This window comes from Saccopteryx leptura, chromosome 2, assembly GCF_036850995.1.
Source record: "Saccopteryx leptura isolate mSacLep1 chromosome 2, mSacLep1_pri_phased_curated, whole genome shotgun sequence".
Taxonomy (NCBI): Eukaryota; Metazoa; Chordata; class Mammalia; order Chiroptera; family Emballonuridae; genus Saccopteryx; species Saccopteryx leptura.
In genome coordinates, this window is record NC_089504.1 from 75296282 (window position 1) to 75315784 (window position 19503).

Genomic DNA, 19503 nt, shown 5'->3' on the forward strand with positions numbered 1-19503 from the left:
GCTATTCTGCGATTACAAGTGTGCCTAAAAATGTCTTGAAATCTTGATGTCTTATCCAAAGGTGCCCTGACTAGCAACGGGTAAGATAATTTGAGGCAGGAATAACCCATAAAGACTGACCGTATCTCACCCCAGGAGAGACTGCCTACTCCAACTCTTGGAAGGCTGTCTGTTTTGTGTCCTCTCTCCCCGCTCCATACACACTCTCACACACTCACACTACTGAATAGAAAATCTAGGATATGACCTACCTGTGGAGTGAGTTTCCCAACCCTCTGGGTTATTGGTTCATTCATCACAACTTCCACTTTGCAAGCATCTTTCTCTTTGGGGATGGCAAAGTTCAGGTCATCTCCCAACAGGAAGGCAGAGCTGCCCTTCATCACCCTGAGCCCACGGTTGACGTTGATGAAGGTGGGTCTGGCCCAGCCCAGGAGGAGCAGCAGCGGCAGGGCCTTCAGCCCACCCCAACTCAGAGAGCTCATGCCGACAGGGGCAACTAGTTTCCGTCCAGGCGAAATCCCTTCAACAAAGGAGGCTTCACTGCTTCTTCCGGGGGTGTAGGTTCATAGTCCAAGGGGCAGGGCAAGGGGTCCCGACAATGTGCCCCGAGATCTTAACACGTCTCTTTCATTGCGAAGTCAGACAAGGAGGCCTTTCAGGCAATCCAGGGCTTTTAATAAAACTCGCTGATCACTCCTGACAACGCTGGCAAGATTAATGTGCTTTTCTAATCCTGCAAATGGGAGTAGGGGTAGGAAGAAAGTAAGAGAGAGACCAAAAGGTTTGAGAGGCTATTCAAAAGATTCCTACCAACAAAAGAATCTTTCAACCAGCCTATAATTTTAGTTAAATTAAAAACAAATAAACTAACTTGACCTCCAGGCCCATCTGAAAGGCAATGCAGCCATTTCATTCCCCTGCCGGTGACTCCTGCTTCCAGACTCCACGTGCCCGGCAGAGCTGTCGGCTGTGTGGTCCAGCAGGAGCCAGCAGCCGCACTGCCGAGAGCAGCGTGTGGTCCTCTGCTCAGACAGAGTGGTTGAACTCTGGCTTCTGCTTCCTCATATGTTAAATAAAGACTATACCTTAACTTGTGGCAGAGAGCTGACAGAATTATTGGCACACTGTTTGAAGACATAATTAATTCCAAATCAATGCTACCCAAATAAGTAATAGGCTTCATAATTCGTCACTAAAGTCACAATTCTGACTGCTGAGCAATGACGACACCTAAAACACACATGTGGTATTTGGAGAAAATACTTTTTCTTTTTTCTCAGCGAGCATTTAGAATTTTGTGTAGGTGTAAAAGGACGAGAAGTCAAGTAACATAGCTTCAATACACACAGCTCATGACACAGAGCATGTGCACCAGGATTCACATTACCTATGATGGTAATTGTATTATAATGTACTGAATTTGCCAAAACAGGCTCTTTTTTTTGTTTCTAGTTTAACCACTTAAAATTTCAAGATTATTTCTCTGTGTTCTATAAGAACAGAAATTATTTTATCAAACGTAAGTGCATTAAAATATATCCTTAAATTCAGAGTATGATTAAGTGAACCAAGGATGGTTTACTATTCCCACAGAGGGGCTTTACATTTTAATGATTGCAATAAATGTTTGTACATAACCAACTGATACTAAAATAAATGTTTGACAGAGAGTGTAGACAAAAAATATGCCTCTATTATCTGCATCTAATACATTAAAGGAAAACTCGCTCTCTTGTCACTGTTTGAACCTTTCACTTTTGAGGTAGTTAGGGCATGACTATGTCGCCTGACACCTGGGTGCGTGATCCACATGAAAGAGCAGCCCGGTTTCTATGGGATCAGTCCCAAAATAAAACAGCTCTACATTCCCACTGACCACCTTGCCCACACTCAGGCTGAATTAGGTAGACTTGTTTGGGCAAAAATGTAAATTTGGGTGTTTAACTTTCACAACAAAATTAAATCTTGTTTCCATTCACATTTGGGGTCTCAGATCATTCAAAAAAGCAGTACACTCAGAGAGAGGAGAGGCAGCAGGATAGGTAGGCATCTCCCAAAACTGAGAGATGGGGGAAAACTTTGCTTTCTAAGACTTGGACAAATGAAGTCAGCATGGAAAGCATTCAAGGACTCTACACTCTTGTGCATTCCTTTTGTCTCATTCTAACCTCAATTCTTCTTCACTGCTTTTTCCTAGACTTCCCAAGTTTTTAATATTGAGGACCTGATAGTCCAGTTCTTGCACCTGTTTCTTTATCTATCCTTATTCCCTAGTGATCTCATTCCTTGGTTTTGTACCACTTATATGTTAATGAATCCCAAATTTATATCTCTAACCACCTCTCTTAACTCTACATTTGTATATGCAACTGTCTGTTTGACACCTGTGTGGATGTGAAATAGGCATCTCATACCATAATTAGCCAAATTGGAGCTCTGGCTCTGCCTTCCCTCAGTTGTCCCTATCTCAGTTACTGGCAACTCCAACTCTTCAGTTGTTCTCCTCTTTAGCTCACACTCTACATCCAAACAGACAAAACCAATGCTGTTTATTCACTGTGATGGACAGACTTAGGGTCACCTGCAATAATTCCAGCCTCTTAACATCTAGAAGTTCCTACTCCTTGAGGGGCAGTCGAATTTATGACCTTTCCAACCAATAGAATAAGGTAAAAGTGATGGGATGTCATTCCCATGATTATATTATATCATCTATGACTTCCTAGCAAACTGCAGCTAGGAGTTCTGCTGAACTTCAAGAAGCAAGCCCCCATAAGTTCTACTATCATTAGGAAGTAAATTCTGCCAACAACCTGAATGAGTTTGGGATAAGATTCTTCCTAAATCAAGCCTCCAGATTAGAATGGAGTCCAGTCAACACCTTGATTGTAGCCTGATGGCAACCTGAAGCAGATAACCCAAACAAGCCATGACCAGACTCCTAACCAGTGAAAACACTGAGATAATAATTTTGTGTTGTCTTACGCCACTGTGTTTGTAGTAATGTGTTTACACAGCAATATAAATTGAATTCTCTCTTCCTTCAAAATATATCCAGAATCCAACATATTTTTAGTATATCTGTTCACTCTGGTCCAAGCCACCACCAATCAACTTTACTGGATGACTGTCACAGCATCATATTTGATCTCTTGGCTTCTCCTCTCGCCTCTCCTCTAGGCATTACTCAACTGAGGTTTCTATTACATAATCACTTCTCTGCCCAAACCTCCAACGGTTTCTCATCTTAGTGTAAAAGCTGATGCCTTCAAAATGACCCACAAGAAACCATGTACTCTTTTCCCACGTACCTCTTTCATCTCATCTCCTATATGTCTTCCTTTTGCTTACTCTACTCCAGCCACACCTGCATCTTTGCTTGAACTGCATCTTTGGTAGAAACAAATCAAGTTCAACCATCCCCTTCTCACCTCCCTCCTGAACCTTCCCATTGCTATTCCCTGTGGTACAAACACTCCTCCCCCAGTTAGCCTCCTGTCCACCTCACCACTCTCACGTTTCTAATAAAATGTCACATTTGCAGCATGGCCACACATAACCTCCCATGAAAATAATGGCACTCTCATGCTTTGTTTTAAATCTTAGCCCTGAGAACCATCTAACATAATACAGTTGTTTATTTATATTGTTCATGAGCATGTGCCCCATAAAGGTGAGAATGTCTACTTTTTTGTTCACGGGTTTATCTGTATGATTCCCTCAGTCCTGCTGCTCAGATAGAAGGCACTGCCTTGGACATGAGGCACGGGGCCATGCCATCAGCTGGCAGAGTGGTGAGCTGGAAGGAACCTGGGTCTCTGGGCTGTTTGCAAAGCAGGGTCACCATATCAGCCCATTGGCCCCGCATTTTACATCAGAAGATGTAAATTTGTTTTCTGTTTAACCCACTGCTACTTTAGGATTATTTTGTTATTCAGCACTGAACTCTATGCTTCTAATAATCACCTTATTCTTCAAGTTTCTTCTATTAATTTAGTCACTATTTAGCTAAATACTGTAACTTCTCACCTAACAACAGCATATGGGGCAATAGCTCGTTCTCTATAAACTAGTAAGTCCTTAATTAGGAGGTAAGGGCAAAGACCAACAATTGAATGTTTCTCTACCAGGAAGAGACAAGAGAGAAAGAGAAGATACTTTATTTCCGTGTGGCTGCTCAACTCCAGAGCCTGTGCCCTTTTCCACTCCATTATTCTGCTTCTCATTACAACAAAATTGTATGCCCTTTGCAATTGCTTCAGTTCCCTGGGGTCTCTTTTCCTTACAGTATGTAAAGACTTAACAACTTCCTTTATTGGTCCAGAGAGCAATTGATGACTGATGCAGGAGTTAAAGTTTCACTGGAGGCAATGTTCTCTCAAGGAAGTGGCTGTTACTTTAAAAGCATATAATTAAGGCAGATACCCTGTCTGCTAGCATCTTAGAGTTCCAATTCCTCACACTCCAAGCACAGTTTAAAGTCCTCCAGGCAAACAAGCTATTTCAAAATTTCAGTCTTATTCAGTCAACAAAACATGTGTCGATTCTGTTAATAACATTCAGCTTTCTCCACTCTGCAAGTGTTTTCTAAAATGTAACTGAAATCACAGCATGGATAGTTTAGGAGAAACTTTAGAATTCAACTATCCTTCATTTTATCAATTTAATTGCTTTTTTCTGAAAATAACTTTATTTATGTGTATAAAAGAAATGCATTCTCTCAGCCTAGCGTGCGGAGGACCCGGGTTCGATTCCCGGCCAGGGCACATAGGAGAAGCGCCCATTTGCTTCTCCACCCCTCCGCCGCGCTTTCCTCTCTGTCTCTCTCTTCCCCTCCCGCAGCCGAGGCTACATTGGAGCAAAGATGGCCCGGGCGCTGGGGCTGGCTCTGTGGCCTCTGCCTCAGGCGCTAGAGTGGCTCTGGTCGCAATATGGCGACGCCCAGGATGGGCAGAGCATCGCCCCCTGGTGGGCAGAGCGTCGCCCCTGGTGGGCGTGCCGGGTGGATCCCGGTCGGGCGCATGCGGGAGTCTGTCTGACTGTCTCTCCCTGTTTCCAGCTTCAGAAAAATGGGAAAAAAAAAAAAAAAAAAAAAAAAAAGAAATGCATTCTCATTAACTGAAGGATAAAAATACAAAACATAAAGAAAATAAAAAGCACTTCCTCAATACCCTAAGAAAATACCATTAGGTTTTCATACGTATGTACATATATGTATATCCGGATGTTAAACTTAAATTAGAACCATACTATAAAGAGTTGTGTGCCACTCTTTTACATTAATATAACAGTCTACTCTATTTTCCTAATATTAAATATTCCTTGTGATCTTACTTTTAATTAGTGTACTATATCCACCACATGACAGTACTATGATTCTTACAGTCATTTTATTATTATGTTGAAGTGGTTAAATCTCAATAGACTGTGATGAAATATCCTTAATTATAGATGTCTATTTTTATCATTCTTTCCTTTTGATAGTTTTCTAAAAGTGGGATTCTAAGATCAAAGTGTATAAATTTATTTTGAGGTGCAAAATACGTGCCCCAGCTCAGGGCACATATGAGAAATCAATCAATGAACTAAGGTGTCGCAATGAAGAATTGATGTTTCTCATCTCTCTCCCTTTCTGTCTGTCCCTGTCTGTCTGTCACTCTCTCTAACTAAAGAGAAAAAATGGTTCTTCTTCTATCCCATTTTGACATACTTGCTTACTGTAATTCAAACTAGCACCCTTACCAGCCTTGCCCACTGCTGACATTTAATCTTTAATCTTTACTCAATTCTCAATTTGTATCCTTGTTACTATTTCTTTGCTTTCTTGATATTTAGCTTTTTTTTCAATTTCCATTAACCATTTGTAGTTTCTCTTCTAGAAGGCCCCTTCCTTTTACCGAAGAAAGGCAGTCCCATGGCAGTTCAGCGACTATACAACATTCAAATAACTTTCTAGGCCCAAGATGTAGCCACTCCTGCCTGGGTGGCATGTCAGCTATCTGTAACTTAATTTCTTGTCCCTTTAAATGCTCCCCTTGACCATAAACCAAGTATAACCAGTTAGCCAATCCCCAAATGCCATGCCAGTTCTGGCCTTCCCATCCCAAATTAGATCATGTGGCCCTAGTCAGTCAGATATTTTTTGTTTCTTCCCTGTTCTTTATTTTTTTATCCTATAAAAAAATTTCTTGTCTGCCTGACCAAGCGATGGTGCAGCAGATAAAGCATTCGCCTGGGATACAGAGGACCCAGGTTCAAAACCCTGAGGTCACTGGCTTGAGCATAAGCTCACCAGTTTGAGCATGGGGTCACTGGCTTGAGCCCAAAGGTTACTGGCTTGAAGCCCAAGGTCGCTGGCTTATTCAAGAGGTCACTGGCTTGGCTAGAGCCCCCAGGTCAGAGCACATATGAGAAATCAATCAATGAACCACTAAGGTGCTGCAATAAAGAATTGATGTTTCTCATCTCTCCCCTTCCTGTCTGTCTGTCCCTGTCTGTCATTCTCTCTCGCTAAAAAAAAAAAAATGGTTCTTCTTCTACCCCATTTTGAAGTTCTCTGAAAGAACACTATCCATTTTATGAACTATTAAAAAAAGTTTGGTTTTGTCACCTAAATTGTCTTTAAAAATTATTTTTGAACACCAAGATTATGTAGGTATCTGGAAACCAAGTTTGAATTGAAAACTTAGTTCTTTGGACATCCAGACAAGTGCAATGTCCACTATCCCATGCAGTTTACTTAAATTATAGATGCTCTGTCCAGAAATATTCCTTTCAGTACCTCCCTCTCTGTCTCAGGAAGGGCTGACAGACTAAGTGAAGAGAGAAAGCCCTAACTCAGGAAGGGCTGACAGACTAAGTGAAGAGAGAAAGCCCTGTCTCAGGAAGGGCTGACAGACTAACTGAAGAGAGAAAGCCCTACCTCAGGCTATGCCATCAAAGTCAAGGTTGCAAAAACGGACCTCTGGTACCACATAAACTCATTAGAAGGTTTTCTTTCTTAAGATTTGTCAATAGTTCAATGTCTGTTCTACTCATAAAGGTTTCATATTATAAATTGTGTTTTTTAAAATGCACATTTTATAGATGCTAAAAGTTTTCTACAAAGAAAAATCTGTATCCAGATACTGTATATTTGAAGCACAGAATGCTAAAATCACCTTTTAAAGATTGACAAGAAATATGAGAATATTAAAGGCTCTAAGACAAAAACCTTGCCTGACTGATGGTGGCATAATGGATAGAGCATCCACTTGGCAGGTTCCAAACCCCAAGGTCATCAGCTTGAGCACAGGCTTGCCAGCTTGAGCGTAGGATCATCAAAATGATTCCATGGTCACTGACTTGAGCAATGGGTCACTGGCTCAGCATGAGACCCCCTCCACCCCATCAAGGTACACATAAGAAGCAATCAATAAACAACTATAAGTGACATGACTTGATGCTTCTCAGCTCTCTCTCTTCCTGTCTTTTACCCTCTCTCTCTCACTAAAAAAACCACCACCAACAACAACAACAAAAAAAAACACAGAAGAAAACTTAAGCCCAAAGTTTGCAAACTTATAGAAAACTTTTTTTTATATAAAAACCCAAGTTCTTTGGGAAATCATTCAAGAAAAACAAGGTTAGAAAATTAAAATGATTAAATATAGGATGGCAACATGATGTCCACAGAATTTCTGGTCACACCTGAAAAATACATATTTAATGAATCTACATCAGAAACCTGAATTCCAGGACATTCTTTGAAAACCAGACATCTGGCCTTTCTCTACAGAGACCTTCTATGAAAACTACCTTCAATGGTAAAAACAGATTGCAGAAAGAAAAGGTTTTGTGCTCTCAACTTACAGGTCTGTTTTTAATGACTATTAAAGTTCCTTAAACCATCAAAGGCATTTCCTTGAAGATTAAGAAGTAGCCATAATTTATATTCATTTTGCTTTTAGCCAGAGGATTGAATCATACACATTTTCATAACATCTTACTTTAATTGAATAACTTAAACAGAATGAAAAACACTGACTCAAATTCACTATAGTGGACATACCTGTTCTTCACCTGAGACTAACCAGGTGTCTATATCCAAACTCATACATGGGACCTTCCCAACAAGAGTCACCCTGATTAAAATTGGTTTTCCTCTTCTTGAGTAAATTCTACATTTTTTAAAAGGTTTTATTTATTGATTTTAGAGATAGAAGGGAGAGTGAGAAAGAGAAAGGAGGGAGGGAGAAATGAGAAGCATCAACTAAGTAGTTGCTTCTTGTATGTGCCTTGACTGGGCAAGCCCAGGTGTTCAAACAGGAAACCTCAGCATTCCAGGTCAAGGTATTATCCATTATGTTACCACAGATCAGGCAAATTCTGCATCTTTTAATTCACAATGAAATACTAAATTGTCCTAAAGTGAAATTCTGTTTAAATTCACATTAAATCACATTGTACGGCCTGACCAGGTGGTGGTGCAGTGGATAGAGTGTGTCGGACTGGGATGCCGAGGACCCAGGTTCAAGACCCGGAGGTTGCCAGCTTGAGCGTGGGCTCATCTAGTTTGAGCAAAAAGCTCACCAGCTTGGACCCAAGGTCGCTGGCTTGAGCAAGGGGTTACTCGGTCTGCTGAAGGCCCGCAGTCAAGGCACATATGAGAAAGCAATCAATGAACAACTAAGGTGTCGCAATGCACAATGGAAAACTAATGATTGATACTTCTCATCTCTCCATTCCTGTCTGTCTGTCCCTGTCTATCCCCCTCTCTGACTCTCTCTCTGTCTCTGTTAAAAAAAAATATATATCACACTGTACAGCCAGTAGCCATGGCCGTCCTTGTTGTGGTCATTCACGTGCAGGTTCCCATTAGATTTGGGCAGATGGTAAAGAAACAGTGGAGCCAAAAAACAGTGGGCCATTCTTTTATTCTAGCCTCACAACCGGCCAGCAAATAAACACACAGTAGGAAAACACTTCCCTTTCCATTCATTCAGAGCTAACAAAGCTACTGCCACATCCAGGTTTTCCCAGAATCAAAGGCCCCCACCAGTCTCAGTCACCTCTTGTTCCCCATCTGCCAACATGACTTCTTACTCTGCAAAACTGTCTTCTCTCTCCTTCCCTTCCATCTTGGCTTCTTCTGCAAAAGTGGATTCCTTCCTCTGTCTTCTGTTCTGCTCTTTCTAAAAAAACTACCTGGGCCCACAAAGACCCCTCCTCCAACACATTAGCATAAAAATGGCCCTTGCCAGGCAGGAATACAATCCACAATCAACTGCCCTGCTCTGAGGGCAAGCACACATGTGGTTGCCCAGCGCCATTTTTAACAAAAGTGAGCAAACTCAAAAAATACAAATTTTATAAAGTCAATTGCCCAACACACATTCAGTTCATCTTCTGAAACATACAGTGGTACCTTGAGATACGAACAGACCAACATGTAAATTTTTTAAGATATGAGCTGCAACTCGGGTCCGTATATTTGTTCAAGATCCGAGCGAAATTCCGAGATACGAGCAGTGATTCAGGAAGCTGCCACTAGTTGGTGAGTTGGTGCACGGGTCCAGTATCAACAGTTTGATATACAAGTAGACTGACTTACGAGCTTGGTTACAGAATGAATTAAATTCGTATCTCAAGGTACCACTGTAATTTTTAGAATACAGCCTGGTTCTATTTTTATATGACAAATTCATTTGTTCATTTATTGCACAAAAATTTTCAAGCACCCACTTTGTGACAAGGGCTATACTAAGTGTGAGGGTTAGAAAGACAAAAATAGTTTCTTTTTGCTCTTAAAAAGTTTAGAGTGTGACGCAGGAAGACAAACAATTTCAAAAGGGTGGTATGCATTGTGAGCCAAAAGACTAAACAGGAGGACAGCACTTGACTGAGATTGGGCCTCGGGATTTAGAAAAGTAAAAAAGAGGCATGTTTGCCTGACCTGTGGTGGCGCAGTGGATGGAGTGTAGACCTGGAGTGCTGCGGTCACTTGTTTAAAAAAAACCCTGGGCTTGCCTGGTCAAGGCACATACAGGAAGCAACTACTATGAGTTGATGCTTCCTGCTTCTCCCCTTACTTTCTCTTTCTCTCTCCCCTCTCTCTAAAAATCAATAAATAAAATTTTTTTTAAAAAGAGGCATATTTGAAGATGGATAGAATGTGGCATGGTCAAAGAATCAATACAGAGATGCTATGTCAGAAGCAGAGTTTTGTGTGGAAGAGTTGAGGCACTGGACACATAAAAATTAAGTAAGATATAACCCCTCTCTTTGAAAGATTGAGGTCTTGTGGGAGAGAGATTTATAATCAAGTACTTTACAATACCAATGGTATTGTGATAACACAGGAGCAAAATGCTTTAATGAGTTCATCAAACCCAGCAGTATACACTTAAAAAACTTTTATTCAGGTGAAATACTTCATTATGAAAAGAATTGCTCAGACACATAAAACTACCCAGCATTCCTCCTTGAGCATTCCTCCAAGATGATAACCTTGACCATCTTACTTGCATGCCATACTAATGATAAAATTAAAATTCATAGTTGTCTGGTGCAGAAAAAAGAACCATCACAAACATTATTGCTTAAAAATATGCTACAATAAAATGCTTTTGATGACTTCAGAAACAAGGTAAAAAATGATGAAGAGTAATGTTGTTTGAAACAATGTCACAGCATACCAATAATTGCAGAATTCTAAACTTAGAAGGAGATTCTCATGCAAATTTTGCATATCTTCCTCATCATCATCATCATGTACAGTATTATGTAATTTACTTTGCATCTGGCACTGTTTTAACTCATTTAATCTTAACAACCTGTGGAGTAGACTCTATTATAAGGATTCTGATTCTAAGGAAACAAATAAGTGATTTATCCAAGGCAAATGCCAATAGATAGTGGAGCTGGAATTCCAACCCCAGCAGATAGGCTTAAAAACCTCATTCCTGAAACCCCACCACACTCACACTCCAGGACACAGTGGTCAGGATGAGGAAACAGGGGCCCTGAGGGGTGAGTGAGTTGCCAAAGTTGGAAGAACTGCTTGGGACTGCAGCTTTATTCATTAAAACAGAGTGTGAAAAGTAAGTCACAGTATCACACACTGAGATGCAGTAAAAAAAAAAAAATTGCAATTCTTAAAAACAATAAAGAATTAAACCTAACAGCACTCTAATGAGAGTCTTGACTCTCTTGCCTGCTGATAATCTTAGCACAATTTCGATGTTTAACCATGACCCCCGCACACTTTTTTCTATAATTACTTGTTTAAAAAAAAAACTTTATAATTTTCTGACAATACACAAAAAGAGGGCGGGGAGAGAAGGCTTAATGATCAGATGCAGGATTGGCTCTGAAGTGAAAGGAAACACAACAGGGATAAGCCAGAGGACAGACAGACTGGGAGTCAGAGCCATCGGATCCATGCGCCTCTCCTGGTTCCACCATTTCCTTGAACAAGGTCCTTATTTTCTCTTGGGCTGTTTCCACATCTACACAATCATTGATACCTTTTGGGGCTGTTAAAATAGTTAAATGTGATAATATATGAAATTATATGACTCAACCAGAGTCCCCAGCTTGTACTCATACACACGAGGCTCAAACCAAGTCAGTACTTTTCCTCCCCCTTTCAACCCAGACCAATCAAAGGAAGCTCTTTCTATAACTCATTGGAAAAGTTAATCTATAATGGTAAAAACATGTCAAACATTTCTACAACACCAAGGTTGAACAATGTAAACAGTAGGTTAGATAATCATAATTGGCTCGTCAATTGTAACAAATATACCACCACGTGAATAAAAGATGTTAAAAACTGGGGTAACTAGAGAGGCTGAGGGTTGTGCAAACTCTCTGTACTTTCTGTTCAATAAACCTAAATCTGCTCACAAACTAACTTTTATTCATTTTAAAAATGTTATTAGTTGAGCCATCCTTTGACATGCTCAATGATTTAGCTTGAATTGACCCTCCAGTAGCACTCAAGTGGAGCCAGAAAATTTTCCACAGAGCAGGGCAGGGCCATTAGGGACAAAAAGAAACACGGAAAACCTCTGACTTCTTGCTCATCACATGTCCTGGCGTTTGGGGGCTGAGCGTGATTTTAGCCAGTCCGTGTAGCCCTTTCTGAGGATCTGCATATCCCCAGCTACTCAAGTGCCATCAGGTCTGGCTGGCCAACAAACAGGACACTCTCCCACACTGAGGTCCCACATGTGAGAATGCTCCCAGCACCGGTGTTAGTTCTGCACGCACATGAATTCCTGTAGCCTTTGTGGCCCACTGAACTTATTTGCATTAAGAGAGAAACTTGATCTGCTTACTTTAGCAGAATTGGGGGAGGGCTAGAGAGTGGGAGGGTAGCAGGGTGCTCTCAGACAGTGGGATTAAAAATGCTTCAAGGACTGGCTCCAAAACAAAATCTCCATAAACATAATAGGCTGCAAATAACCTACCTGAATGTCTAATGCTGGATGACTCACTGTTGAATAAATCCATGTGGAGAATGCAGCAATGTATAAGACTTGCCTCGTACAACAATGGCAAACACCAGTAAGTCAGAGAAGTATTTAAAGGAGAGAAAAATATGTAGCACAGAAGCAATCCTGGCAAAACACTTTTCTTACAGTCTCTAAGACACAGATAAACTATTTTTTAAAAGTTGGTTTGCAAATTGTTCATCTACAATAGAAGAACATATTTACCATAGATACAGTGTTCAGACTAGCTGACATTAGCAGTCCAAACTGTGAAATCCCTGGGCACTACATAAACCCATTATGGTGGAGGGTATTCCAGGGGAAACCACGTTAACATATCTATTTTTTAAGAGATTGGCAAAAAGTGTTGAAATTCCTTTATTCGGTTTTACTCAGTTCAGCACACCAAATTTCAGGGTACCAATGGTATTAATAATGATGCTGCAGGGGTACCAGCGATGCTGTTTTCACAGACCACAAGTGGATAGTGCCCCCTGGAGTTGTGCATTATGGTGTGTGAACCCAATGTCTCCCATGGTCCAAAGAGTACTGCCTGCACAAGACTTCACTCTCACGGCTTCAGCCTTACTCCACTGCCCAAGAAAGAAGCCAAGAGTCCTGGTGAGGGCTAATGATGCTCTCATTATTGATGACAATGAGAAATATACCATGGTGAATAAGTCATGTCACCACTCTATGTCACCCCTAAACTAACAGGTCCCATCTCTGATTTCACATCATGACCACTCAAGCACCACTGCAGAGTCTAAAGTTTTACTTGTCTGGGTGGGGCCCAGGCGCCTGAATTGATTCTAAAAAACAATGAGGATACAATCACTGCTGTAAACAACTGCACTTTATTTTCTTTTCTGTAAGGATCAGAAGAGGTAAAAGAAGCTTTAGTGACCAAAGACTAAAGTTAGGTTCTTGAGCATGTCTAAAGCCATCAGGGAGGAGTAAGGAGGGCTATTCTATAAGACCAGCACCAGGAAGAGACTGAAAGAAAGACCCAATTTGTAGGTGACGAGGAGGTGGATGGGAAGGAGGAAAGGGAGATAAGATGGTCCTAGTTAGAGAGGGAAAGAACGAACCTTTCCTGACAGCCTAGTTGGGAGAGCCTTTCCTGGGCAGCCAGCCACACACATATGTGAGACGTAGATACAAGGCAATAGCTTCCTCCTTAGAAATATTGTTAAAAAGGAAACAATGTCTAAAATGAAAGTTTAACTGGTAAAAGTTTGTGCTACTATTAGTTTCCATTGCATTCTAACTTTTACTCACTATGATCTTGAAAGACAAAGTTAAATACATTTTTATAACAATAAATTGTACTATTCACAAGGGTAATATATTTCCATGATTTTTTTTTTCATAATATGATATTTCAAGATGTGATAGAAAGGATCATTTGGGTTTAGGCAGCAATAATAGATCTCTTCAAAATCATTACTTGCAAGATCCAGGATGTTGGTGGATTACACACCTCCTCCCAGAACCAAAATGAAATTACAAAATCATAGAACAATCAACCTGAATAACCAATGGAAGACTAGCTAATGTGAATTCTAATAACCAAGGATTAACAGGAGAAGCCACATCAAGACTGGTAGGAAAGGTGGAGATGCATAAAGGTCTGGTCCCACTACCATGGGCAGCAGCTGAGAATCCTGAGGGATATCTCAACTGTGGGGGTTTTCCCTAAGAAGAATAGGGTCTCAATCCTAAGCTAGGCTCCCCAGCCTAGAGCACCAGAGCCAGGATAAGATGCCCACATAACATCTGGCCATGAAAATCAGCAGAAGTCTGTCCCCAAGGGAGAGGCAGGAGTCTGATAGAAATAATGGTGCCCACATAAAAGGCCAATGCAAGGCCCTGGGCAATCTGCTCAGTGGATAGAGCATCGGCCAGTGTGCATATGTTCTGGGTTTGACCCCCAGTCAGAGCACAAAAGAGAAGCACCCATCTGCTTCTCCATCACTCCTCCTTTCCTTCTCTCTCTTTCTCTCCTTCCCCTCCTCCTGCAGCCAATTGGAGCGAGTTGACCTCAATCACTGAGGATGGCTCCATGGCCTCCTCAGGTGTTAAGAAGAGCTCTGTTGCTCAACACTCCAGATGGATAGAGCATTGCCCCCTAGTGGACTTGCTGGATTGATCTAGGTTGGGGTGCATATGGGAGTTGGTCTCTGCTTCCCCTCCTCTCACTGAATTAAAAAAAAAGGAAAAAATAGAACTTACATGAAATAATGAATGAAAACTTCTTAACCTGAAGGGAAACACACACAAGTTCAGTAAGTGCAGAGAGTCTCCAACAAAATGGGCCCAAAGAGGCCCACACGAAGCCAAGACACAACATAATTAAAATGGCAAAGGTTAAAAACAAAGAGAGAATCTTAAAAGTAGCAAGAGAGCCCTGGCTGGTTGGCTCAGTGGTAGAGCATCGGCCTGGCGTGCAGAAGTCCCGGGTTCGATTCCCGGCCAGGGCACACAGGAGAAGCACCCATCTACTTCTTCACCCCTCCCCCTCTCTTTCCTCTCTCTCTCTTCCCCTCCCCGCAGCGAGGCTCCATTGGAGCAAAGATGGCCCGGGCGCTGGGGATGGCTCCTTGGCCTCTGCCCCAGGCACTAGAGTGGCTCTGGTTGCAACAGAGCGACGCCCCGGAGGGGCAGAGCATCGCCCCCTGGTGGGCAGAGCGTCACCCCCTGGTGGGCGTGCCGGGTGGATCCCGGTAGGGCGCATGCGGGAGTCTGTCTGACTGTCTCTCCCCGTTTCCAGCTTCAGAAAAATACAAAAAAAAAAAAAAAAAGTAGCAAGAGAAAGATAGTTAGTTACCTATAAGCGAGCTCCCATAAAGCTACTAGCTGATTTCTCAACAGAAACATTCATGCCAGAAGGGACTGGCAATAAATATTCAAAGTGATAAAAAGCAACCAACACTACTTTACCCAGCAGAACTATCATTTAAAAAAGAAGAAAAGGGGATAAAGGGAGGATAAATAGTGATGGAAGGAAACTTGACTTGGGGTGGTAAACACATGGTGAAATGTACAGATGATATATTATGGAATGGTACACCCAAATCCTATATTATTTTCTTAACCAATGTCACTCCCAATAAATTCAATTTTTTTAAATGAATAAATAAAATTGAAAAATAAATAAAGAGCTTCCTAGGCAAGAAAAAATTAAAGGGGTTTGTTACCACTCAACCAGTATTATAAGAAATATTAAAGGGCCTGCTTTAAAAAGAAGAAGAAAAAATTAAAAACAGAAGAACATGGTTAAAGGAATAAAGTGGCAATAAATAACATACCTACCAATAATCACTTTAAATGTATATGGCTTAAATGCTCTAATACAAAAGACATACGGTAACTGAATGGATGATAAAACAAGATCCTTACATATGCTGTCTCCAAGAAACCCACCTCAGAATGAAAGATACACACAGACTAAATGTAAAGGAACGGAAAAAGCTATTTCATACAAATAGAATATTTTTTTAAAAGCTTGGGGTAGCAATACTTATATTTGACAAAATAGACTTTAAAACAAAGGAATCAGTAAAAGATAAAGAGGGATACTACACAATTATAAAGGGAGTAATCCAACAAAAGGATATAATCCTTGTAAATAAATATGTACCCAACAGAGGAGCACCTAAATATGTAAAGCAAATTTTGATGGGCATAAAGGGAGAGACAGATAGTAATATAGTCAGAGGGAGATTTTAACACCCCAATGGCATCAATGGAGAGACTGTACAGACAGAAAATCCACAAGGAAATCATGGCCTTAAATGACACACTAGATCAAATGAATTTAACTGATACCTTCAGAGCATTTCTCCCCAAAGCAGCAAAATATACATTCTTTTCAAGAGCACATGGAACACCTTCTAGGATAGACCACATGATAGGACAGAAAACAAATCTCAATAAATTTAAGAAGATTGAAATCATATCAAGCATCTTCTCTGACTATAATGGTATAAAACTAGAAATCAGTCACAAATGAAAAAACTAAAAGATACACAAAGATAAGAGGCTAAGTCCATGTTACTAAATAATGAATGGGATACAATAAAATCAAAAGATAGTTTGAGACAAATAAAAATAAAAACACAGCAATGCCAAATCTATGGAACCTAGCAAAAAGCAGTCCTAAGAGTAAAATTGATAACAGTATAGCCTTAACTCAAGAAATAAGACAAATCTCAAATAAAGAATCAAACTTACACGTAAATAAACTAGAAAAAGCAAAGCAAAGTCCAAAGTAAGTAAAAGGAAGGAAATAATAAAGATCAGAGAAGCAGTAAACAAAATAGTCTTAAAAAACAATACAAAAGTTCAATGAAACCAATAGCTGTTTCTTCAAAAGGATAACCAAGATTGACACACCTTCAACCAACTCATCAACAAAAAAAAGATAGAGGACACAAGTAAGTATAATCAGAAATGAAAAAGGAGAAGTAAAAACTGACACCAAATAAATACAAAGGGTTTTAAGAAAATACTACAAACAACTATTTTCAAACAAACTAGACAATCTGGACAAAATGAACAAATTTCTAGAAACATACAGTCTTCCAAAACAAAGTCAGGAAGAATCAGAAAGATAACAACTAGTAAAATTGAAGCACTAATCAAAAAACTACCAACAAACAAAAGTCATGGACCAGATAAATGGCTTCAGAGGTGAATTTTACCAAATATTTGAAGAAGAATTAACACATCCTTCTCAAACTATTTCAAAATACTCAAGAGGAGGAAGTTCTCCCAATCTCACTTTACAAGGCCAGCATTATCATAATTCCAAAACCAGATAAAGACACAGCAAAAAATAAAATTATAGGCCAATATCCCTGATTAACACAGATGCTAAAATCCTCAACAAAATATTAGCAAACCAGATCCAACAATGCATTAAGAAAATTATACACCATGATCAAGTGAGATTTATTCCAGGGATGCAAGGTTGGAACAACATTCACAAATCAATAAGTGTTATACACCACATAAACAAAATGAAGAATAAAAAAAACCCACATGATCATATCAATAGATGCAGGAAAAGCATTTGATAAAATCTAGCACCCATTTATGATCTAAACTTTCAGCAGAGTGGGAATAGAAGGAACATACCTCAATATAATAAAGACCATATATGACAAACCCACAGCCAGCATCATGCTCAATGGGCAAAAACTAAAAGTGTTGGCCCTGGCTGGTTGGCTCAGCGGTAGAGCGTCGGCCTGGCGTGCGGAGGACTCGGGTTCGATTCCCGGCCAGGGCACATAGGAGAAGCCCCATTTGCTTCTCCACCACCCCTCCCCCTCTTTCCTTTCTGTCTCTCTCTTCCCCTCCCGCAGCGAGGCTCCATTGGAGCAAAGATGGCCCGGGCGCTGGGGATGGCTCCTTGGCCTCTGCCCCAGGCGCTACAGTGGCTCTGGTCGCGGCAGAGCGATGCCCGGAGGGGCAGAGCATCGCCCCCTGATGGGCAGAGCATCGCCCCTGGTGGGCGTGCCGGGTGGATCCCGGTCGGGCGCATGTGGGAGTCTGTCTGACTGTCTCTCCCCGTTTCCAGCTTCAGAAAAATACAAAAAAAAAAACAAACAAACAAAAAAAAAAAAACCTAAAAGTGTTTCCTTTAAGATCAGGAACAAGACAGGGATGTCCACTTTTACCATTCTTATTCAACACAGTACTAGAAGTTCTAGCTGCCACAATCAGACAAGAACTAATGAAATAAAAAAAGAAAGAAAAAAGAAAGGAAGGAAGGGAGGGAGGGAGGGAGGGAGGAGAGGAGAGGAGGGAATGGGGAGGGGGGAGGAGAAGAGAGGGGAGGGAAGGAGAGAGAGAGGGAGGGAAGAAGAAAGAAAGGAAAAGAAAAGAGAAATAAAAGGCATCTAAACTGGAGAGGAAGAAGTAAAACTGTCATTATTTGCAGATGACATGATACTGTATATAGATTCCACCAAAAACTAGTAGAACTGTTCAATGAAATCAGTAAAGTAGCAGAATACAAAATAAATATCCAGAAATCAGTTGCATTTTATATACCAATTATGATCAGAAAGGGAATATAAGAAAATAATCCTATTCACAATTGCTTCAAAAAGAATAAAATGTGTAAGAATAAATTTCACCAAGGATGCGAAAGACCTATACTCTGAAAATTATAAGATACTGAAGAAAGAAAGTGAAGATACAAATAAGTGGAAGCATATACTGTGTTCACAGATAGAAAAAATTAACATCATTGACATGTCCATAATAACCAAAGCAATCTATAGATTCAATGAAATTTTTTTTATAATGACAAAGGGGACAATTTATCAAGAAGATATAACATTTATCAATGTATAGACATCCAAAATATATATTTTTAAAAGCACAAAAGTATATAAAGGCCCTGGCTGGTTGGCTCAGCGGTAGAGTGTCGGCCTGGCGTGTGGGGGACCCAGGTTCGATTCCTTGCCAGGGCACACAGGAGAAGCACCCATTTGCTTCTCCACCCCCCCCCCTCCTTCCTCTCTGTCTCTCTCTTCCCCTCCCGCAGCCAAGGCTCCATTGGAGCAAAGATGGCCCGGGCGCTGGGGATGGCTCCTTGGCCTCTGCCCCAGGCATTAGAGTGGCTCTGGTCGCGGCACAGCAACGCCCCGGAGGGGCAGAGCATCGCCCCCTGGTGGGCAGAGCATCGCCCCTGGTGGGCGTGCCGGGTGGATCTCGGTCGGGCGCATGCGGGAGTCTGTCTGACTGTCTCTCCCTGTTTGCAGCTTCAGAAAAATACAAAAAAAAAAAAAAAAAAGTATATAAAGCAATTATTAACAGACCGAAAGGGAAAACTGACAAAAATATAGCTATAGTAGGGGACATGAATTTCCCACTTACAGCAATAGATAGATCATCCAGACAGAAACTCAATAGAAAAATATTGGCCTTAAATAACACATTGGACGACATAGCCTTAATTAATATTTATAGAACCTTCCATCCCAAAGTGACAGAATACACATCTTTT

General features: G+C 40.8%; 1 protein-coding gene across 3 annotated transcripts in view; it reads right to left on the reverse strand.

The window, feature by feature from the left end:
- FREM1 (FRAS1 related extracellular matrix 1) overlaps positions 1-19503 on the reverse strand; it is a 176472-nt gene that overhangs the window by 134488 nt on the left and 22481 nt on the right. For all 3 annotated transcript variants that reach the window (XM_066368198.1, XM_066368196.1, XM_066368197.1), the window contains exon 2: positions 252-736. In XM_066368198.1, the coding sequence (XP_066224295.1) occupies positions 252-485 (234 nt within the window). In that variant the 5' untranslated portion in view covers positions 486-736. The remainder of the gene's footprint in view (positions 1-251; positions 737-19503) is intronic.